Source organism: Antennarius striatus, chromosome 23 (assembly GCF_040054535.1).
Source record: "Antennarius striatus isolate MH-2024 chromosome 23, ASM4005453v1, whole genome shotgun sequence".
Lineage (NCBI taxonomy): Eukaryota > Metazoa > Chordata > Actinopteri > Lophiiformes > Antennariidae > Antennarius > Antennarius striatus.
The window spans coordinates 736,958-760,629 of NC_090798.1; the positions used below are offsets into that span (position 1 = coordinate 736,958).

At 45.1% G+C, this 23,672-nt stretch overlaps 1 protein-coding gene across 5 annotated transcripts in view; it reads left to right on the forward strand.

Annotated features, from left to right (window-relative positions):
- arap2 (ArfGAP with RhoGAP domain, ankyrin repeat and PH domain 2) overlaps positions 1-21,851 on the forward strand; it is a 93,097-nt gene extending 71,246 nt beyond the window's left edge. For 4 of the 5 annotated variants that reach the window (XM_068308128.1, XM_068308131.1, XM_068308129.1 and 1 more), the window contains exons 19-33: positions 84-147; positions 647-810; positions 1,173-1,385; positions 1,558-1,663; positions 2,315-2,462; positions 3,896-3,973; positions 7,117-7,191; positions 7,479-7,596; positions 9,682-9,810; positions 9,933-10,069; positions 10,688-10,770; positions 12,566-12,601; positions 13,038-13,101; positions 14,670-14,759; positions 14,841-15,734. In XM_068308128.1, coding sequence (XP_068164229.1) covers positions 84-147; positions 647-810; positions 1,173-1,385; positions 1,558-1,663; positions 2,315-2,462; positions 3,896-3,973; positions 7,117-7,191; positions 7,479-7,596; positions 9,682-9,810; positions 9,933-10,069; positions 10,688-10,770; positions 12,566-12,601; positions 13,038-13,101; positions 14,670-14,759; positions 14,841-15,188 — 1,853 coding nt within the window. In that variant the 3' untranslated portion in view covers positions 15,189-15,734. Of the gene's footprint in view, positions 1-83; positions 148-646; positions 811-1,172; positions 1,386-1,557; positions 1,664-2,314; positions 2,463-3,895; positions 3,974-7,116; positions 7,192-7,478; positions 7,597-9,681; positions 9,811-9,932; positions 10,070-10,687; positions 10,771-12,565; positions 12,602-13,037; positions 13,102-14,669; positions 14,760-14,840; positions 15,735-16,067 lie in introns of those variants that run through there. The other variant, XR_011034407.1, reaches the window with a different exon arrangement.
- The last annotated feature ends 1,821 nt before the right edge of the window (positions 21,852-23,672 follow it).

Below are 23,672 nucleotides of genomic sequence, written 5' to 3' on the forward strand. Positions count from 1 at the left end.
CACGGAAAAGCGTCACTCTTTGAATTTGCCCCACATTCGGAGGCTGAATTTCCTCCAACTTGTTGCCCTTTCCCCCCCCACAGCCGTCTCCACACACAGCGAGGGCGAGGACAGGATCCAAGTGCTGCTGATGGTGGAGGGCGGAAGGTATGTCAGCCTTTGAAAAAACCTCTTCTAATTGGCGATGTATCGGTGATGCAGCGTCATGCATTATGCAGCGCCTTTAGCTTTGATTTTGCATTTGTCTTGTTAGTGGGAATGCACTTTAGCTAGCGGTAATTAAAGCGGCGCTAGACGGCCGGTGTCAGCGCTGCAGACGAGGTGAGACGGCACGCAGCACCAGCCGACGGTTTGGGCTCCCAACGCGAGAGACTTTGTGTTTACGCCGTTAATTGCTCCGCGTTTGTGCGTTTCTGATCAAACCTCACGGGAGAAAGCGGTGCTGCTTTGGATGTGTGTGTTCTGTTGAAGGGCTTCGGGATTCCTTTCATCTTTTGTGTTTGTTAATTTAATGACTTAGTGCTTTTTTTTCTCCCCACCCAAATACAAAGACAACTTTAACTCTTAAAATATGAAACAGCATATTGTGAGTATTAAAAACAACAACTTTATGCTAGTAACCCTGCTGTGTGTGTGTTCTGAACAGAACGGTTTACGTCCACGGCTTCAACAGGATGGACTTCTCGCTGTGGCACGCTGCCATCATGCTGGCGGCCGCCACCGACGGGAACGCTCTGAGCGACCAGCAGCTGACCAGAAACGGCGTCCCCATCGTGGTGGACAGCTGCATCGCGTTTGTCACGCAGTACGGTGAGTTATGAAGCAGTTCAGCCTGAGTTGGACTTGAATTTTATTTTGCAAACACAGAAAATGTCGCTGTAAACCCACAGATTCATGTGGCATTCGGTGTCATTATAAGTGGTCTGTAATCAGGGACCTCGACGTTACACAAGAGGTTAACAGACCTTACACTGATAATCGTGTCGAACCTGCAATTTGCATTCAAATGTGCTTATGTAACGTTAAATCGCACATTTTAGCATACTAAGTTAGAGTTTTGCCCTGTAATTGTTTTTAATCTGCAGACGCCACAAACCAGCCGCGCTTCACTCAGTAAAACACACTCACTGACATGAGTCGTTATGTATTCATCTGCTGAACCGTCTCATCAGGTCTGTGTCAGGACGGGGTCTACCAGAGTCCGGGGGACCCCGATCGGGTGGCGCTGCTCCTGGAGGAGTTCGCTCGGGACGCTCGGAACGTGAAGCTGAGGGAGAAGGAGCAGCGGCTGGAGGACGTGACCGACACCCTGAAGGGGTTCCTGTCCCGGGTCCAGGACGCCCTGCTGACCAAGGAGCTGTATCCGTACTGGGTGTCGGCTCTGGGTATGTGGGGCACAGACCGACATGGGGCAAATGGTTCTTATGGTTCTTACTCAGACGACTTGTTTGATTTGGTAGAGCTCGAACGTCCTTTAAGAAAATTTAGGGATCCAACAAATGTTTTTGTAGTTTTTTGTCGTCTTCAGGTCAGCTCTGGTCTGTCTGGTCTTTGTAGATGAGATGGATGAGGAGCAGCGAGTGAAGAAGTACTCCATGTTCATAGAGAGTTTACCAAAGATAAACCGGTCGACCCTCGATGCTCTGCTGCAACACCTGTACAGGTGAAGTATGACTAAAGTGACTGGTATTAAAATAATCTCTTGAGATTATAAAATCTGCCATCAAAATCCAATCCAGTGGTTCCCAGTCGTGTTATTCTTGGTCCTTTTTTTAAAAGAACAGAATCTTCAGGTCATGTTTTAGAGTCTCTGAATCTTTGTGGACTCATTAGAGATAAAGGAGCTCCAGTGTTCCACCTTTCCTTGTAATGCACATTTTTTTGTTGAACTGGAGGTTTTAGTTCAGTAAAGGTCTCAAACACCCCGGCTACGTCTGTCACAGCCGTTACACCACCAGGACCCCCCCCTCCCTGCTGGTCGTGTAGATGTGATGGACTCATCACTGCAGCTCCTGCAGGAACTCTGGTTTGTGATGTGAAGTAAAACACTGAACGGTTCTGATTGGACGTGTTGAACAGGTGCGTCTGCTCATAAAACAGGAAGGTCGGGGCTCTGAGTCGCCCTAGAGTCGCCCCGTGTCACCTGCTGATTAGCCTGGGGTCCCTTCTGCTCCTCCCGTGACCCCCCCTCTGCCCTTTGTTGTGTGTGTGTTCTTTTTTCCCCTGCGACCAATGAGGGACGAGGATGTTTGAGACGTATTTCAGCAATCACGTCTCAGAAAACGTTTGACCGGTTCTCTTCCCCCCCACCCAGAATCCACCAGTGCTCCCACCTCAACCACATGCCGAGCGAGAGGCTGGCCTCCGTCTTCTCCTCCTGCTTGTTCCAGACTCAGGGTCAGATGCCGCAGGAAGCCAGCGTCATACGTGACCTCATCAGCAACTACGTCACGCTGTTCAACGTGAGTAGAAGAGACGGCTTAACTAACAAACACGACAAACACACGTGTCCTGGAGGTGTGACCACTGTCCAGCCAATGGCCGGTGAGACAGCATCACAGTAGGAGCATTCATCAATCAATCAATCAATCAATCAATCAATCAAACTTTACGTATAAAGTGATTTTCATACAAAATGAGCAACCCATAAAAACAATACAACAAACAATAGACACAAGAAATATCCCTCCTCTTCCCCAACACACACACACACACACACACACACACACACACACACACACACACACACACACACACACACACACACACACACACACGCGCGCGCGCGCTAGAGGAAGCACTATCCTACACTCGTCACCACAGAGAAGTTAAGCGATATGGAAATAATAATAATAATAATAATAAGTATACTTTATTGATCCCCGCAAGGGGAAATTACAAAAATGACTGTAGATTAAATTAAAGTAAATAAAAGTAATAAAATAAAGAACAAAGTAGAGGTTGAACTAAAAAGGTAAAAATAATAAAATAAATAAAATTCAGTTAAAAAAAACAGCCTAAAAACTTAAAATAAATAAGTCCGTACTTAATGAAATAAGATTCACTTAATGTTAAAAATAATAATTATTATTAACGTTTAATTCAGATATTATCACCATATGGAAACCAGGCTGCAGGCACGGCTTTATTAACTCTCTTCAACCAGAACTTTTGGTGCCAAATCCTCACAATGAGTTGACGCTGCTGATGTGCAGTGGGGGGGGGATCAGTGTTCCCCTTGGAGAGCTGCCTGCCTTATGACACACACAACAACACAGCGACAGCTAATTCCCAGCAGAACGCCCGGATTCCTCCTCTGATGTTTGAAGGGAAGCGTTGGCTCCAAATCGGTTGGGGACGCCGTCGTTCGCGTGACAAATAGCCGTTAAGCTCGACCAATCAGGAGTGAGTACACGGCGCGGCGGTGAATACATACGCTGTGTCGACGGAAAAAAAAAAGTGAGACATCTCCTAATGAAAGCAGCAGCTCTGTGCCCATTATCAGGCCCAAACACACACCAACAGTTTGTCAGGCTTTCCTTTCAATCTTCTCTCTCATTCGAATAAATCCAACAAAGCAAACTGTTCTCTGAAAATGATGATGATGATGTTTAAAGGGAAGCTGGGATGGAAATCATTCCCACACGCAGCTCTGAGCTGAGCTGCGTCAAACTAGTCTTCAAAACTAGTGCTAGTGTTGTCTTGACCACCCAGTTGGTGTGTGATACCTCACTTCCTGTTTTCATCTGGTTTCCTGTCTGCCATGTTTTTGTGCAGTGGCTAATATTAGCCTTGAAAATAGTTTTGCGATCCAATCAGGAAAGTTCATGTTGCTGCAGGACGCCGTACGGGATCTGAAACGTGTATTGTGTGTGTGTGTGTGTGTTTCTAACAGATCAGTGAAGACCGGTTGCATCAGATGGAGAGAGAGAACAGTTTCATCACGCGCTGGAACGACAAGAAGGACGCCACAGTAAGCTGACCCACGAAACGCGAATAGAAATCACCGTTGGGTTTTATTCTGCTTTGTGTGTTTGTTGATCAGCCTGCGTGTGTCACCGACACACACGCATCCTGCTTGTCCAACCAAAATGTGTTGGGAAGACAAGATCTTTGTTGGTGTTAACCTTTACAGCAGGACCGATACGCCTCGGCCCAGAAAACATTTGATCCAGATAACAGGAGGAAATATTTCATCTCACCGCGTCGCTGCACGCCGATCACTGACGTATCCGTAGCCTCTGAGGACAAATCTGCTGGGGGGTGCAGATGGTTGATCAGTTGAAATCAAGGCTGCTTTTAAAACCGAGGAAAAGAATGAAACGACATCACGGTTAAAGACGCAAATTTGAGCTTTTTACGAAATCAAGTGGTCGAAAGAGTGAAAAATGTCTCCAAAGCTGTTTCTGAAACCTTATTTTACTTCCTTTACTTTGACACCTAAAGGCTTATGTGTGTGTGTGTGTGTGTGTGTGTGTGTGTGTGTGTGTAAAACTGCATGACATACATTATAAAGTGAACATTATAACAATCTAATTACATATTAATTTACCTCTACATTAATCAGGTATTCTCATGAATTATAATTTTTGTGGGATCATTTTTCAAAGATAAAGGACATTTACGCATCATTTAGTCATCTGACATCCTTGTTACTTCTGTTCACAAAGCATTCTGGGAGTTTTCTTCTGCACTCCTGCTATTGAAAACACCTGTTTGGAGAACTTGACCACCAGTTCTTCATCCCTTAGAGAATAGGGGCTCACTACATTACAGGGGGCCGCACCATTGGGGGCTGAACAAGACGACTCCCTCCACACCTGGGTTTCTCTTCAACCTGGAATAACATCCAATCTGAGTTTGTCGGTGTGTGTGTGTGGTGTGTGTGTGGTGTGTGTGAAGTGGAGATGGCCTGTCGGCTGCTGAACACACACTCCTCCACTCTGAACACCTCGCTTGTGCTTTTGACATTTGCAGGAAGTTTATCTCTGAGGGTTCGGACCCGACGGGCGAAGGCGCCGACCTCGTCTGTTACTGTTGAAAGGAGAGAATGTCAAGGTGCCCCCCCCCCACCAGCACAGGGACAGCACAGTACAGTCAGACGGGCAGGAAGTTAATCAGCGACATAATGAGGGGGGAGACGATGTCTTTCCGTCTGAAGTGGTTCTTTAGAATCAATGCTCACATTTACAGCAAATACAGCGACTTGAATGATTAGAAACGGTTTCGTTTGGGAGGGAAGGTGTTTGATTGGCGTGTGATCTGGTGGGGAGGGGGGGTCACGCTTCAATTTTGAGTTTTATAACATTGGGATGATTTGAGCTGGAAATCCCAAAAAAATGTGACACATCTTCTTTGATTTTTACAGTTTAAAGTGTTTTTTGTGTTAAAATAAGTACAAATTTAATTTTTTTTTCCAAATATGTCTTTTAAAAGTGTTTATTCTGGAGCATTTAGCTGAGATTTTATAGAATCTATTGTGATAACATAAAGGTTTCTCTACGTGTCACTGTTACACATCATCAAGTTGTTAACATCTTTTTTTTCTTTACTCTAAAATGTTTGAGAGCTGATTGTCGTCCAACCACCAGATAAAAATAAAGAACAACTTGACTTAAAAATATAAAAATGAAAAGCCAGATGGCCCCCTAGCTGTATGACATTTCCACAGTTACATCTGTCTCTCCTCTGGGTGAATGACTGTAATTTGGGTGTCATTTTACGGCCATGGGAGTCAGGAGCGGTTTGCTGCCTGTTATCATGTGATCGTTCTCCTAGTTCAAGCCAGTGATGGACCTCTGCTCACATGCACATTAAAATGACACAGGAAGAGTGAAATGTAATTGTCGGTACGGTGAAAGAAAGTGTTTCATCATCATTTAGCTGTTTTTCAGAATCCACATTTTTCCACTTTCTACAGAAATTTGGATTTGAAGGGATGTATTTTCACTCTTTCTCAACTTTTTTTTTTTCCAAATGTTTTTAAATGGCATGAACAGGAAATTAGAGTCATAACACACAGAGAAAGAATTCTTTTAATGTTAGTTTACCTTTAGTTGAAAGAAATATTTTCTCTTTCAACTTCTATCTGCTGATCCGCTGGTGAAAAAACTCCATCGGCTCAACGGGAGGATTATTGTGTTTAAGGTTTTCAAATCCTCAGACTTTATAGAGTGGATTAGAATTTATGAGAAAAAAAAAAGAATAAATAAAAATATGGGTCCAAATCTTAAAACTAGCAATTAGCACGCTGAATTTAGTTTGTGAATCCACATAGAAGTGGAAAAATCAAGTTTGCAGAGAGGAGGAAGAGTTTTGTCCTTCCATTGGAACCAGGCTAGCATTCTGCAGGGCTAGGCTAATTACCTTCTGCTGCTAGCCTCTGAGCTAATGAATAAAGATTGGAGCGCATCTGTTGTTCTTGGCTAGAAAGACAATCAGCCAATCGACGGGCTGAGATTTTAGGGTCGACTACTGCGAAAAACTTGCTAATGTTCATTAAAGGTAAAATGAACGTGGACATGAAACGTGATCTGCAGCGGCTCGCACACGTGTGAAAGACGGAACAAAAAACTGCTTCCTGTGTTGGAGGATAATTTTCTGTGTCGCCATGATGAAAATATTCCATTTAAAATATTTAGGATTTGATGTAGCATCCATCAGTTAGCTCATGTAGCTTTCAGTCATCGATGGAACCTTGGTTTAAAGTTTGACATCCGATTTGTAGGAAACCGTCAATGTGTGAAAGCCTCACAGAGACGCTGAATGTTTCCAACTTGTCTATGAAACGGTTCTAAATTGAAGACACAGTTAACACCCGACACACACACACACACACACACACACACACACACACACACACACACACACACACACACACACACACACACACCAACGTTTCCACCTCTCACACATGTTCTCTTTATTTAGCTGCTTTAAAACCACTGGGATCAAGTTTGCCTCCAGCTCAGAACACCTTCCCCACAAATCCTCCCACTGTTTCTCCTCCGTTTGGATTCAACCCACCGTGGAGTAAAAGTGCAGGAGAAGCCAATTAATCCCGACGCATTGTTTAGTGTTCCACCGATCTCAGACGTTCTCCGTTCTCTCCTCCAGTTCTCTCCAGCGGGGGACTTGATCTTCGAGGTTTACCTGGAAAAGAGAGAGCCGGAGAACTGCTGTTTAATCAAGGTATTAGTGTGTGTGTGTGTGTGTGTGTGTGTGTGTGTGTAACCTCTGCAGGCATGTTGGGGCGTGTGAGTGTGTGTGAAGGACCACAATCCTTCACTTCCTCTCCACGGAGCGACGTAGCGTATTAGCTGTGTCCGCTTCAGAAATACCTAATAACTCTAAAGGGGAGCAAATATTTAATCACGTCTGGGGGTCTTTTAATAACTTCATCATTTAAACTGGTTTCAATGTGACCCTGACCCCCCCACTAACACACTGGACTCGTCCATTTGTTGTGTCTGATGTAGATTTCTCCCACCATGAGGTCGGGGGAGCTCGCAGAAACGGCCCTGAACATGAGGAACGTCACGGTGAACGCCGACGACCTCTGGACGACCTTTGAGGTCATTGAGAACGGAGAGCTGGGTGAGAAAGATGGAGTGGGGTGGGGGGGCAGGATTCTGTCAGGACATCAATTTGAGCTGATAATATTGAGCCCCCCCCCCCACTTGTCAAGTTACATCCACAAACCAAAGCTTTCCCCACCTGTCGCCCGTTAAGACTCAAGCTTTCTAGCATGTCTTCATTTAAAGCACATGTGTCAAACTCAAGGCCCGGGGGCCAAATGTGGCCCTCCACATCATTTTATGTGGCCCACAAGAGCATAATCAGAGTTTCTAAAAATAAATAGGTCAAAAGTGTGCATGGAGCAAAAATTGTGTCTGATGTTATTTCTCTTTATTGATTGATAGTTTGATCCTTGATTGATGGAGTTCTGTGGGTTTAATAACCTGACAAACCTTTAGTTACATTTACTAGTTACATCTGGCCCTTGGAGGACGGCCGTGATGCTGATGTGGCCCTCGGTGAAGATGAGTTTGACCCCCCCTGATTCAAACCGTCTGATTGGACGCTTCGTTTTCTTTTCTCAGGATCTTCAGTTTCAAACTGAATCTAAATGATCTAAATAATATTTTCTTGAATGCAGAACTCAAGACACAGTTTAACCTTTCAGCTACCAGAGCATTTACTTCCAACCTTTCTGAGAATAATACATCATTATTATTATTATTATTACCATTATTATTATTCTGAATTGCATTTGGACGCAAAATTGTATCTCTTTTTAACGTAACACCTCTGTTTTGTCACCTCTGTTTTTTTGTCTCTGTAATTACTGCCTGGGGCTTTTATTCCAGTGAGTTAAATGCTGATGCAGCCCCCGTCATCACCCGCTGAACGGTTTAGTTTCTGATGATTGGACGGCGCGTCGAAAACATCTCCTAGATTAAAAGTCACGCTATTGTCAGACGTTGTAGTTGTGAAGACGGTCTTTTCTCTCATGTATATAACCGATTGGTGATTGATGAGTCACATGACCGATTAAACATCCATTCTCATGTAAAGACCACACCTCCTCTCATCCAGGGATCTCATGATGACAACATTACGCCGTATCTCAAATCAATCAGCGTCGGCGAAAGTAAAGGAACGCCGACCAATTCTCCACGCCTCATCGGTTCGATGGTATCCAACCTAATTAATCATCTTTACCGTCATTTGGCCATAAATTACCTCCATCTTCCCCGAGATGATGGACGCCGGGGGGGGGGGGGGTGACCCACCTCACCTGGCATTAACATGCACCGCTGGCGGCAACACGTGGCTCACGCGCCCCCGCGTTTTGATCGCATCACAGGAAGTCAGAGTTGAGCTTTGTGGTCCCGGCGCTCTCTGCTGGGTTCACTGGGAGTTGACGCCGCGCTCTCATGTTTGTTTTTCTCCCCACAAAGTTAGAGAGGACGCGCCGTCCTCCTCTAAAACACCAAGGTGTGTTGAATACTGAACGTATTTGCTGACGGTTCCGCATATTTTCCACGGCGGCGCGCTGCGACTGTGGAGGAGTAAACAGCAGAGCTGTTTTGAAGGCGGCGGCGTGACAGGTTTTAGCTCATGAAGCCATAAAGGAGGGAGGGAAACGCGTTAATTAGCCATTTTGGAGGATAGCTACAGATAAACACTGTTATCGAGTACAATAGGCAGAAAATGGGAGCTAATATTTGCTGGGAAATGAGGAACTAATTCCATAGCCTGGGTCTGCAGAGATCCACACAGATAAGCCCTCAGTTATGAATAAGTGATGCCATTCTGGCTCGTTTTCCCTCCTTCATTTATGAAAAACAGGGACTGCATCAGAGCAGGGGTAGCTGTACACAAATTAACTCTTTTTTTTTTGTTTGTTTTTTGGACCCCCCCCTAGATAATAGATCTATTTTTGTGTGTTTTTATAATCAGGTCCTGGTTTGCTGGAGATATTTCGTACGGCTCCGGTGATGAAAACGCAGAGAACAACACCACCACTCTGATATTTGTCGACCTAAAATTAGTCGTAGATTTTTATATGGAGTGGATTTGGTTTTAATCTTGCTTTAATCTGCTTTCCCGTCGCTGTGTGATGTCAGATTTACCTGCCAATCACGCGTCTGACCCACCGCCTCCCGTTTCCGACAGAGCGACCGTTGCACCCCGGTGAGAAAGTCCTGGAACAGGTGCTGGATTGGAGGAGCTTGGATTGTCCCAGCTCAGCTTTTCTGCTCATTAAGAAGTTTTCAGAAGCCAAAAGAGCAGCTGATGAGAAAGGTGTGGTGCACAAGCGTTTTATTTGAGGTTTTTAAGTTGAAAATAACCAGAAATGGAGCATCTGAAGCTGAATCTTGTTAGTTGTTGTCATGTTTACCAGATTTCTGTTTTCTTTCTCGCAGCCGCCCAAAAGCAGTTCATAAAAGCCGACTATCTGAAATTCAACGACGGATCTTCCAAACTGCTGTCGGGGCACAAATTCCAGGACAAATACGTGGTTCTTCACGCCGAGAAGCTGCTGTTGTACAGAGACATCAAAGTCAGTGCGCTTCTGTTTCTGCACCGCAGACACTAAAGACGGGGCGAACACAAAGCGCCTTCGCTGCCTCGCAGGGGGATTTAAAAGGTTACAGAGCTGCTGGAAAGAAAAAAAAAAGCAAACAAAATGTGTTAGACTGGTCCTTACATAAGTGGAACCAAACACTGATTCATCTCCATGGAGACATGTCCGTCTCTTGGATCTACATCTTCAGAATAAAACAGCAGAGCTCACACTCCCTTCTGAAAGCGATGGGGTGGCCACTTTTCCGAAAATCCTTTCTATATATCATTTTACACAAGCGTCCAGCTAATTACTGGCTTAGTGCTACAGAAATCTAATGTGTATTATTTGCCCTCTACAGTTATTTCCAGGCTATATTTAGTTGAAATTATGCAGAGAATGGGTGTCAGGCTGTGATGGCAGGAGTCAGAGGCTAACTGCACGTTTGAATCTGTTCTGTGTCAGTGGTGGAGATGTCTGCTGGAAATTAATCCAACTGTTACTTTTTTAGTGTGTTTCATGTGTGTAAAACACGTTTCACTGATGTATTGTGCAAATATGTCCACATTTTCTGTCACAGATCAACAAATTTGATTGCTTTTCTTGATTATTCAGGGAACAAAAGCGGAGAAAATGCTCCAGCTCAGCTCGGTGAAGTGTTACCTGGGCCTGAGGAAAAAACTCAAACCTCCCAACAGGTAAAGTCACACGAATGGCGGTGGCGAGTGGATTAAACAAGTGACACGCTTTGGGGTCAGGAACCTCCTGTCAGGTGCAAAAAAAAAAGAAACTCATTAAGTAATTAAATTCTGTCAGAGCGTTTTATCCGTTTCGTTTTGCGTGTCTACTTATCGATAATCGTAATACTTGATGGAAGCTTTTGCAGCTGTTGGCCCTGTTATTTATTATCAGAATAAAATCTGTCAAAAGCCAATCAGGAATAAGTTTACAGCTCAAACCAAACATGACATCAATTCACTCAGGTTTGGTTTTAACTCTGAGCTCCTGCAGAAATACCAATTTATCTGTGTTTATACCTTCAATCAGGGGAACCGGTTTCCATGGTCATGGAGATACTAGCAAACTGGATTATGAACCATTTTCACCTGTTATTGTTTTATAAATGACATTTCCTCTTTGCATTTATTTCTAAATAATGCATTAATCCAAATGCTGTAGATTTTGTGTCGCTGCATCAAGGATGTGAAACCGTTTAGGGTTCAGGTTGGGTTCATGGGGTTTTTATATCCCCAGTGGGTTCCATTCCCTTTCCCTGCACCATACAGGACAAGATGTATTGTCCTCTTTCCTCCCCCCTTGGTCTGGCGACGCCCCGCTGACCCCACCCATTCTCTCGCCGTAATGGAATTGATTAAATCCAATGATATTTTAACAAATACAAACTCAGATTCTGCTGCTGCGGGTAGAAAACATCACAGCCACCGTTTGGTTTTAATGATCTTCACTGATTAGAATTTATGACGACGCGCCGAAACCCTGTTGGTCAGACAACGAGAGGATTTAAAAAAAAAAATCAAATGACCCAGTTTCAATTTGTCTTCGTTTTTACCCCCGAGTTTGAAAAACGATCGTTTGCATCACGTCGTCCTTCAGGGGAGAGAAACTGGACGAGGAGACGGGGGGAGAGGATGCTTCCTTTGAGTTTCCTGCAGGAGGAGTGTTTGTCTGAGTAAAGAAGTAAATGTGGAGAACGGGGGGAGTCACAGTCAGGGTGAGGCGAGTCAGCGCGCCGGTACCTCATTAAGCAGAGGTCTACCTGTGAGCAGCCGGATCGACTGCCTGAACTCACTGGAGTGGTGCTCCAGGCTCTGCATCCCTGCCCCCCTCCCCACTTTGTTCTGCCCCCACCTCTCTGTTCCCATCCAGCCTCGGCTGAAGGTGTATTCTCCAGGAAGGTGGTCTTTCACCTCCTGCTGCCTCTGCGCAGGTGAAACTCACACCTTTAAGCCCAAAACAGCTCCATGTGTGGGAAGCAGCTTCATTATTTATCTCCATCCCAGGAATCCTGTTCATATAGAATCATTTAGGACGTGACGCGTGTCGCACTATAGGTATTAATACAGATTGGAAACACGCATTGAAATGTACTTTCAGACTGGTTTGTGTGTGTGTGTGTGTGTGTGTGTGTGTGTGTGTGTGGGGGGTGCTCTGGGATGGACACGCTGGCCCCGGGCTCATTAAGGTCTGCACATTCATAATCATGCAGCCTGGAAATCCACTGATTAATCAATTAATTCCCCACTTTAGCAGCGAGCATTTGGAGTTAATTTTTTTTTTCACTCTTTGCATTTTAATAAAAAAGGTTTCCTTTTTAAAAATACATGATCAGTGTTTTCTTTTTTTGTTTTTGATGCTTTAAAATTCTACCTGCCCTTTGACAAAAGCATGTTTACAACCTCTGTCTTCAAATTCGTTTTTGTATGCAGGAAATTGCGTCTCCAAATCTGACCTTTGACCTTTGTCGTTTAACAGCTGGGGTTTCACCATCCACACGGATAAACAGCAGTGGTGAGTAGAGTTCAAGTCCATGCAATTAAAAATATGCAGAGGAGGGGAAAATCTGCATGAGGGTGGATTTACACGTCACTGTTCACAGACGACAGCCAGGAAAACCGAATATTTAAAATAAGTCGTTCATGATTGACGTCGGGACGAAACGACGCGGCAATTATGGCTTTTACTCCACATGACCAGAGAAAGGGTCCAAATCAAACAAATTGAAGTGTCAGAATGTGACAGCTGATGTTTAATCCGTCAGCTTCCATTAGTTAAAGCGCCGCCAATGGCTGCAGAAACACGCGTGTTCCTGTGACCACGAGGAACACGCAGCCGGCCCACCGATCGGCCGTCAGGTCTGAGAGAACCGTGACTCACGGAGTCTTTTCACCTGCATGAGAAACTCGTGGAGTCATGACGTGGAAATCAGTGGGTTCTTTCTTCTTAGGCATTTCTGCTGCGACAGGAAGGAGGCGCTGGTGAGCTGGGTGGTGAACTTGATCGGGACCAAGGTGAGACGGCGAAAAATCCTAATGGAGAGCTTTACAGTAAGGGGGTCAAAATAATTTTAACCGAGGGCCACATCAGTATCACAGCTGTCCTCAAAGGACCAGATGTAACTAATAAATGTAATGAATTTATTACTTATTCAAGTTACAAATGTTATAAATATGTTGTAACATAAATCCTTTTCATTTGTCAGGTTATTAAACCCACAGAACTCCATCAATCAAGGATCAAACTATCAATCAATAAAGAAAAAGTTAGGACATTAACTTTTTTTTCTTTTTTTTTTCGGTCAAAGAACATTTTATTTTCAGACACTTTGACCTTTCATGCTCTCGCGGTGCCACATAAGATGATGTGGAGGGCCACATTTGGCCCCCGGGCCTTTAGTTTGACACATGTGACCTGCGTCGTGTGCCGCATCCCAGAATCCTTTTCCCTCCTTATTGGGATGAACCCCCCCCCCCCTAGAATAAATCACGTCTCTCAATCCTCACCTCAGAACAAGGAGACGTGATAAATCACATTACCCACAATCCCACGTTTCCATTGTGCTTTTTTTTTACGCAAATGAAAAACATGAGCAGGGAAACGGTAAAGTTGTGGAGGTCGCTCAGCAATAACATAAATCACTTCATGTGGAAAGTCTGTTGGAGTAAGGTCGGGGCGACCGGAACGATCACATCGTGGTGCTCACCCCCCCACATACAGCTAAATGTTGTCGCTCCGTCGCTGACGCAGCATTAGTAATGCACGGACGCTCCAGATGTGTCAGATGTGTGCGTTCGCTCTGAGTCGTCTCCTGATTCAACAAAGGTGGATTTTTTTTCTGCTGGTTTCCGAGTCGATGACGATAATCTGGGATTAAAACGAGGCCCCGCCTCCGTGTTCTGATGCTGTTTGTCACAGGTGCTCGCCGTCGGAGCCTTTTAGCGCCTCTGATTGGGTGTGGAAGGAAAAAAGGGCAGTGCTGTCATGGGGAGATGGATCTGGGGGTGGGGGTCGGGGGGGGGGGCATTTAACCATCTGTTGTTTAAGTGCTTTTATTTCAGCGGATTGTTTCTCCTCTGAGTCGAGGATCTCGTCTCCACGGCTTTTAAACCTGTAGCTGAAAAATATGCGGATGCTCCGCCCGAATCTGCTAAATATCAGGATGGGGGGGTGAGGATTGGGGGGTGTGGGGGGGTAAAGAGGAAGTGTTGTTGAGAAAGTCGACAGAGAGCACTTCAGTGTTCTTCCTTTCCTTTCTCTTACCTGTTCGCCGGCATTGTGCTCCGACAGTTTCCATAGCAACCACTGATGGAGGACCTAATTTTGAAGCGAGATGGAATAGATGTTGGGGGGTGGGTTTGGTGGGGGGGGGGTGTAAAGGTACAAGGACAGGTCCTGGCAGTGATGAAATGAGGATCTGTTAAAGGGAGACGGTGGAGGGTCTGCGGGGGTCACGGAGAAAGGTCATCCTGGGACCAGAACACTGACCTTTGACCTCCCCTCCCAAGTTGCTGAGATGCTGACCTAAACGTCCTGCCCCCCCCCTTATCGTAATGGTGATTTTACTGATTTATTTCTCCAGTTCGGGTCGGACTTCTGCGCCCCCGACCAGCCGTCCAGGGGTCGGGCCGTGACCGACAGTTCCAGCACCGCCGACCCCCCCAGCAGACAGGTAACGAGTCAGCAGAAAGCACCTGTTTCCTGTGTGTTCCACCTGCAAAGAACTCTGTTATTTCTGCCCCCCCCCCCACAGCTGACCAGGATGATCTCTCTCAACAACGGCAACCCGCGTCCGACCCTCGACCCTGCCCCCCAGCACCGGGTGAACACCTTCGCTTCCTGCCAGAAGCTGATCGACGCGCTGAAGGCCTCAGACGCACACAGGGGCCCCTCCCTGGACGCCCCCCAGCCTGAACGCCGCCCGTCGCCGTCGTCGTTCAGGAAGTCTCAGCTGGTGCCGTTACCACTTCCTGCTCAGAGCGGCGGCGTCGCGCTGAAGAGGCCCGCTCAAGCTGGGGAGGGCCTGATGCCCCCCACCCTGCTGAACGAGCTGAACGCCGTGCTGAGCAGAGCGGGACGCGGCGCCAAGGCGGACGACTGACAGGGGGGAGGCGGTTTGATTTGAGAGCGGCGTGGAGGACAACGGAGGCGGATCCGTCGCTTCAGGAGCGGTCAGAGCCCCCCGGATCGGTGTTTGAACCGGGGGGGTGTTAGAGACGCTTGAGGGGGTGGGGGGACCAGGTGAAGGTCAGGCAGACCTCAGCCGGACGCGGCGCTGACCCAAGCACTACAAAACATGATTTATACGCCGCGCCTCGGAAGCGGCGAGCGTTACGGAGACACGCCCCGCTGTCAGAGGCTCTCGGAAACGCTGAATCAACGCTTTTATGTTTCCTGTTTGTGTGAAAGCGCGTCTGAAAGGTTCAAACCGACCTGCGTTTAGACTGTCTGAGAGGAAAACCCCAAAACCAGGAGAACGGAGCCGGTTGGGGCGTCATTAGCTGCTGGTGGTGGGAAAACGTGTCAGTATTTATTTCTAACTATGTTTTTAATACATATCTTTTAACATTTACTATAATCACAAAGAGCAGATTCTGTACTACTTTAAACTGATAAGTTTAATTACAGAATAAAGATCTTTCTAGCAGATTTTAATGTTATTCGGCCTACGAAGATGAAACATGCATAAAAACATCCGTTAATATAGATGACATCATCACAGGAAGGGATTATAACACAAGTTCCTCTTTAAATGTCAAATTAAATATCAGAGAGATAAACTAACATTTATTACGCCGCAGATATACGTTTAACATTTAAAAGTCTCTGTGGGCACATATTTATTATTGACTTTCACTTAAAAATAAAACTCATAAATTACAGATAAACGCTTCAGCAGTGCAAATCAACTTATCAACAATTTCTATTTTTTGCCCCAGAAAAAACTGTCTGACGATGACTTTTTGATGTGTTTCCACAGAAATACAGATGGTGGGAACTCTGGAAATAGGAGAAGGTGTCAGGGTGTGAGAGCGGAAACGAAAAGACGGGAGTCAAAGAAATGATTTTCCAGAAGTTGTCAGTTTTGTACTTTTTATAGCCGTGAAGCTACAGATGCTCTGAAACCATGAATACAGTTAGAATGAATGCAGAAGAGCCATTAACGCGACGTTAAACCTCATCGGACCTGCAGACGGAAGCGCCGCTTTCAGCTGGAGTTTGCATCAGGATTCAGTCAGATTATTATTAATATCCATCTGTATTTTAATATCGTGTTAAATCCCTGCAGGTTCATATAATCAAACATTCATTTCCTACATGCATAAAGCCATTTCATATTGCATTTCATTTCTTTCTGAACTCTGTTGTGTGTGGAGTTGCGCGTCGAGTAACAAAAAGCCTCCTCCCATTAGCTGCTGCACCTTTTGGCTAATTTAAATAGAATTATGTCATCATTTTATTCTCAGAATTCATTAAGTTGCTGTTTCTCCAGCAAAAATTGTAAGAATAAAACTCGGCCGTCTGCAGTCGGCGCGCGCTCCCGTTGAATAATGCATGGCGGCTTGAAAATGCACACGTAGGCAACTGTCACACAGGTTCCACCCCCCCACACCATGAAAAATTCATATTAACATTTTATTTTCATTACGCCTCGTGCGCCAGCTGCTTGTCCTTTGTTTCACGTCGTCCTATTCTAATCAGAAAGCGTCCACATTCCAGGTCCGAGTGCTGCTTATTGGAACGCTCCCCTCTTCCCTTTATTAGTTCTATTACTGTGTTCATCACTCTGGAGGAATAATACCTCCTGTTCCCGCTTAATCAACCTGTTGACAGCCGTTCTCACCATTTATCACCTTTTTTTCAGTTTCAGAGCCTACTAAAACCTCACGTGTTTATTATGCAGGATTAAGTGTGTTTCCTGGTGAAAACACGTTCATTGAATGCATTTATTTACTTAAACCCATCCTTCCTGCATCTCCTCTGACACCATCTGTATCGTTTGACTGTCACCTATATGTGCATTATTATTATTCATGTTTAAGCTCACCCCGCCTCCCCCCCTTGTGAGAGAGAGGAGGAGGAGGAAACTCCATCTTCTCCCTGCAGCACATCCTGATTCCACCGACTCACTTTGACTGCTTGATGTTCTTGATGGTCGACGTTTGCTTGAGATAAATAATTGTTTTTCTCTTCTCTCACATCGTTTGTCGCGGCTCTGATCCGGTTGTGACCTCTCCCCCCCTCCCACGCCCTCCTCACCCCTCTGAGGTCAACAATGAGGTCACCACAGGGTAGGAGACAGTTCAGTCAGAAGTTTTGTTCTACGTGTCGACGTGGAGCTGGAAATAGAAGAAATATATACTTAGAATTAGAACCCTGGTGTATTTTATATTCTAATTTCTTCATCCTTCAGGTTCAGTCTAACCTCCAATCAAACCGTCTTTATTGGATGCATCTGCAGGAATCCTGAAGCGTCCGCTCTGCAGTAAATCAGACGTTCAGGCTTCATGAAGACGTGTTTTACGGCAGAGCTGTTGTCTTTAATTCTAGTAGATTTTTACAGATGCTTCTCTTTAATGCGGCCGATGAGGATCCCAGTGATAAACATATTAAATATGACAGAGATGGGAGTTCGCACGCAGAGTGACGGCCGCGGCCGTCGGGGGAGGCGAGTCTGAGCCGACGTCCCCGAGAAAGAGAGAAAATGACAAGTTGTTTCAAAAGAAGCGACGCCGGCCGTCTGATTGGACGTGAGACGCCTCGTAATTAAACCCAGAGCCTCCGCGGTCTTTAAAAACAAGACGTGTCGGACTTAATCTGACGCCGTTTTGAAATGTGGGGGTTATTGATCGGCCCTCGGCCTTGCGGACGTGTCCACCGAGGCTGTGATTTGATCCCTCCTTCTCTCTTTGGTGTTGATTTCCTTTGTCTTCCTCTGTGAATCAGACAAACATGAAGGGATGGAGGGAAGCCGATGAGTGACAGGCCTCAGCATCCGCCTCAGCATCTGGTGAGAAACAATCGTTTTCTGAAAACGAGCAAATCACGATCTTGCGTCTTTTGCAGGATTACTGCGTTTCTTATTACCTTAAAACCAGATGTCCACCAGGATAACGCCCAAAAACCGGCGTTATCTCCTCTGCTGCTCCCAGACGGCTGTAAATCAGCGCGATGGGTCCCGTTAGCCGTTAGGGTAACACACACATCCAGCCGCAGCTCTGCTGATTTGAATTTCCAGAAAGAGTAACTCTTATTTTAATGGACACATCCGTTTTAGCGGCTATAAATAGCTCCACCGCCGCCTGCTATTTTACGCTGATCCACACATTCTGCCCTCTAATCTCAATTCTATTAATGTCTGGGATGATATTTACGACACACGGACCCTTTTAGCCTGACACGGCTGTAAAGTATATGTTCAAACCAAGCCAAGCTTTATCTAATTAAAAGCCTCTGCAATTGCAATTCAACTGGGATTGAGTCTTTAAAACCTCCATCAAACCTCCGGTTGAAGGAGGAAGTGAGTCACCACAGCTTATAAAGACCCGAATGTTTAAACAGTCCATTTAAATGCTGTCTGTGCAGGATTTTAAAAAATAAAATGTGTTGTCATCACAACTGGAAGGAGGATGTCGACTCAGGTTTACGTTTTTCCTTCTTTTTAAAAGCTCTTGAAGCCTACATCTCCCAGAATTCCACTCTTCCATTGGCGACACAGGTGTGCTATGCTAATAGCATTAGCCTGAAAACAAGAAAACTCCTTTAAGAGCAGTAAATTTCATTATTTTCACAGGTCCTTCTTCTTAGTCCCGCCTACAAAGCTCTGATTGGTTGTTTTAGGTGTCCACACCTCCAGCTGGAATGAGGTGTAGCGACAGAAGCAGGAAGTAGATGATCAGGCTGCTCCTGCGGGTCCGGCGCTCATTTCCATTTGGTAATCCGGTGCAGAGGTGGAATGAACAGCGAGGCCCAGACGACCTCTGCAGACCGCCGTCCAATCAGCTGCTGCGCTTCGCTCGCGGGGGGGGGGGGGCGAGTAGGAAAAGAGGTGCGAGGAAAAGAGTGAGAGAAGTGTGACTAATAGAAGAGGCCAGATTGCACACCTGAGCGTTTAGAGAAGGACGGGGCGCTAGCGACAGGCGGGTAATGCTGGACGACCTCTTGACCCCTCCATCCGGCGTTCCTGTAGTGGTTTCTGTTCATGCATGAGACCTTGACCCCCCCTCTCTTAAACCAAGCGGTCACTCCCTGGAGTGACACAGCAGCATACCGCATAAGACAGCAATCTGTGCCCCCCGCTTCCCCAAACCGCCCCGTCCCAAGGACGCTGGTATAGATTGGATACCATTGATTTGAATTGGGGAGACGAGGATAATTTGTTGCCTCATTCGGAGTCCATTATTTATTTATCCCCCCCTAATCTGCGACGCCGGCCCCATCCGCAGTAACCTTCATCTCTGGATTGTTTGGTCTAAACTAAGTTATCAACGCCGACGCGTGAAGCTCCTGTAAAGTGGCCGCGCCGCCGTCCTCTGAAGTTTAGGCGTCCTTGGCTCCTGTTTGGTTTACTTGATACCCGACGTAAAGTCCAGACACCTGCTCAAAGGGACCAATCAGAGCGCGATTATCTCATTATTAATGCATAAAATATAAACACATCCCTGATGATTTCTTTTTTGGACCCAAAAGTGCATTTTTTGTGTCGGTCAATTCAGTTTTGTTTGTCATGGACAGAAATATTTATCTAAAACGCTCCACCAGTCTCAGCAGAGTCATCAGCCGCCACCGCCAACAGCATTTTAACACTATTCTCCAGTTGGATTCCTTTATGACGGATTTGCTTTTATATCATACTTTAACAGTCATTATTATCCATCAAAGGGCCAAAACCGAACAGATATATGATCAATCTTGATAGATGTCATTAACAGATGGAACTTTATGGAGGATTTTCTGTAAAATTAGTCTCATAGTTTTGTTTTTCTCTCTCTAATGTGTTTCATGTGGACATTAAGACATACGCTTTATTGATCCCATTTTAATTTCACCATTTCCAGCTTTAAAAACCAAATCATTCCACTCACATTTGAGCCAATGCAAGCTCATAATTCATTTTATTCTGTCGCTGCTTTGAGCTTCACTGTTTTGGACACTTTAATAACACGTCTGTAAATCCCAACGTGCAATTACCCCCAGAAAGAAACAATCACACTCCTGCATCATATAATTGATATTAAACGCTTCTGTGTGAGTGGAAAAAAAAATCCAACCTCATCATGTGTTTCCACAAAGAGCTGAACTCTATCATAATACATATCAAATAAGACCCCCCCCCCACTGTCTCCCCCTTCTCTGCATCTTCTCCTGCTCTTCTATTCTTGACGGCGAGATAATGACCCTCATTGTTTTTTGAGATTTCTGATTAGCAGAAAAACAACAATGACTGCTAATTACCACCTGAAGGACTGAACTGTGCTGACAGAAGCTTCTTTCATGGATCTGCAGAACAGTGTGTGTGTGAGTGTGTGTGTTTGTTTACGTGCGTGTGGTTGATTTCCCACCAGAAGATATAAAGGAGATGGAGGTAGACCAGGGGGTGAAGTCCTGACTGGTTCCACCAGCAGCTCCAGTATCTGTATCAGACCCACAGTACGCCGTCATGGTCAGAAAACACAGCAACACACTAAGACCACATGTTGGGAGTGTTTATAGCAGAGATTCCAGAGAAGAGATGATTCTGTTGCCATAGATGTGACTTAAATCATGCAGCCTGACTGGAGACGTGTCCTGAGCTCCGTCCGTTCATCACATCTGGAGGTTTTCATGTCCCTGTTGTTCTGGTTTGCCTCCGGCGAAATGTGTCCCAATGAATATTTGATTGGACTTGATTACCTATCGGTTCGGTTCAATATGGAGCTCGTAATGAAGGTTGCTGAGGTGCTGCAGACTGACCTCTGATTCCCCTCAAACGGACTCAGATGTCGTTTCATCTCCGTCGCCACTCGATTCCGCCTCTTCAGACCTGATTCCATCCTCCAAATTAAAAGAGAACGTCTGATTGGTTTAGACGGCAGGAAATGGTGGAAGAGGACCGTCATCCAGGGTGTGTCCACGCTGTCAAACGAGTAGCAGCAGTAGCTTCAGCACATTCAAGTTAACCACCACTAGTGCGACGTGATAATAGCATAATGGGTTTTCCTGCTTTACACCATTAAATCAAAGATTTATTCGTTTTTACCGGGGGCCACGTCAGCATCAAGGCTGTCCTCAAAGGGCCAGATGTAACTAATAAATGTAACTAAATGTAACTCAGTGTAATGTAACTAAATGTAACTACTCCTTAATGTAACTAATAAATGTAACTAAATGTAACTCAGTGTAATGTAACTAAATGTAACTACTCCTTAATGTAACTAATAAATGTAACTAAATGTAACTCAGTGTAATGTAACTAAATGTAACTCAGTGTAATGTAACTAAATGTAACTACTCCTTAATGTAACTAATAAATGTAACTAAATGTAACTCAGTGTAATGTAACTAAATGTAACTACTCCTTAATGTAACTAATAAATGTAACTAAATGTAACTCAGTGTATTGTAACTAAATGTAACTACTCCTTAATGTAACTAATAAATGTAACTAAATGTAACTCAGTGTAATGTAACTAAATGTAACTACTCCTTAATGTAACTAATAAATGTAACTAAATGTAACTCAGTGTAATGTAACTAAATGTAACTACTCCTTAATGTAACTAATAAATGTAACTCAGTGTAATGTAACTAAATGTAACTACTCCTTAATGTTAAATAACTGAATTCATTCAGAACTCCATCAATCAAGGATCAAACTATCAATCAATAAAGAAAAATAACATCAGACACAAGTTAGGACGTTAACTTTGTTCACTACGTTTATTCAGAGTTAAATTGGGCTGAACTACTGCATTGTGGGAAAATTTAGTTTTGGTCAGACCTATTTATTTTTAGACACTCTGAACTTTAATGCTCTGGTGGGCCACATAAAATGATGTGGAGGGCCCCATTTGGCCCCCGGGCCTTTAGTTTGACACATGTGGTTTAAAACATCAAATATTTTCTTCAGGCTGAAGTTTCCTTCCATCCGTCCTCGTGTTTAATCCGTTTGTCGCTAACCAGCCTCTTTTCTGCTTAATTACCATCAGTGGTTCTTGTTTGTGCTCCTGGTTTATTCAGGTCATGAATAAAATACAGACTGGAACTGGTTTCTTTTGCATTCTGAGAAACTGTTTAGTTCCTCCATATTCATCCTGGTTTATCGGGCGCATTGTCTGTGTGTGTGTGTGTGTGTGTCTGTGTGTGTGTGTGTGTGTGTGTGCAGATTTGTGTGTGTGTGGTTTCCTAATGAATAGTGGAATGCTAATGGTGGTAAAACAGTGATTTCTCCAGCTGATTGGGTGTAATGGATGGTACTCAGAGCTCCTTCATAATTGATGAGGATGTCCCACTGCTGTTGTGCATTGCGGGCAGAGTGTGTGTGTGTGTGTGTGTGTGTGGAGGGGAGATGTTTTTGGGGTGGGGCCTGAGATTTTAGAGGAGTCTGTTCTTGTTATTTCTGCAGCAGCTTCCTGTCGATTGTGATTAACAGCGACGCGCTGCAGCGTCTCCATAATGTATGAACACTGATGGCGTCATCCAATTGTGTGGAAAAGAAAAGAAATCAGCACAGATTGTATGTAAAATTTAATTCTTTGTGAATTTGCAGTAAAAGAAAAGGAAAAAAAGGAGAGAATTTAAAATAATCCAAGACGGCAGCCAAGTCCATTTGGCGTTAGCGTGTTCTCTGCGTGCTGCAGGCTCTTCATCTTAATGAGAAAACGCTGTTCACACGACGTCGCGTGTGGAAACACGTCACTGATGTTGGCGTTACAGACAAGAGGAGGAAGGAGGAAGTGATGCGTTTGGAGTCTGCAGAGGTTCTGCTCACGTGCTGCTTTTGCATCTTTGTCCTCGTGCAAAAAACACCAGTCGTGACATCCCCGCTGCAGCACCTGTGAGGTCCTGGAGCGCCAACGCACAAACCTGCAGATTACCTCGGGGCCCCGCGGGGGTCTCCCATCACTCCTACACCAGCCCCCGCAGTTAAACACATCACACTCGCTCCTGCTCTCCTCCCTCACTCGCTTTGTGTCCTGTTGTTACGCTTTCATTTTGCATCGTCGGACCCCCCCGGCGCCTCCGGATCCATCGCATCCTTCACGTCTTTCTCTTCTCGCTCCATCTTTTTTCCGCGCTATCTCGCCGTTTCCCAGGCGTCCTGCCAACCCGATGCTTCACGGCGACTCCCCGCCATCCCAGCTCCGTCAAGACGGCAGGTGGAAATAATGTGAGAATTAAAGGGTAGATATTGATTGGGAAAAAAATATATGGAAGAATAGCCCAAACGTGTCCTGTAAACAAGAGTAAATGTGCAACTTTTAACGTCTTTTACACTTTCTGCTTGTTTCCCAGGCGTCAGGCCAACCTGATGCTTCGCTCCAACTCCTTGACGAGCGTTGGCAGAGGCAGGTGAACGGAGTTGAAAGAAAATGGAAAGTTTTAA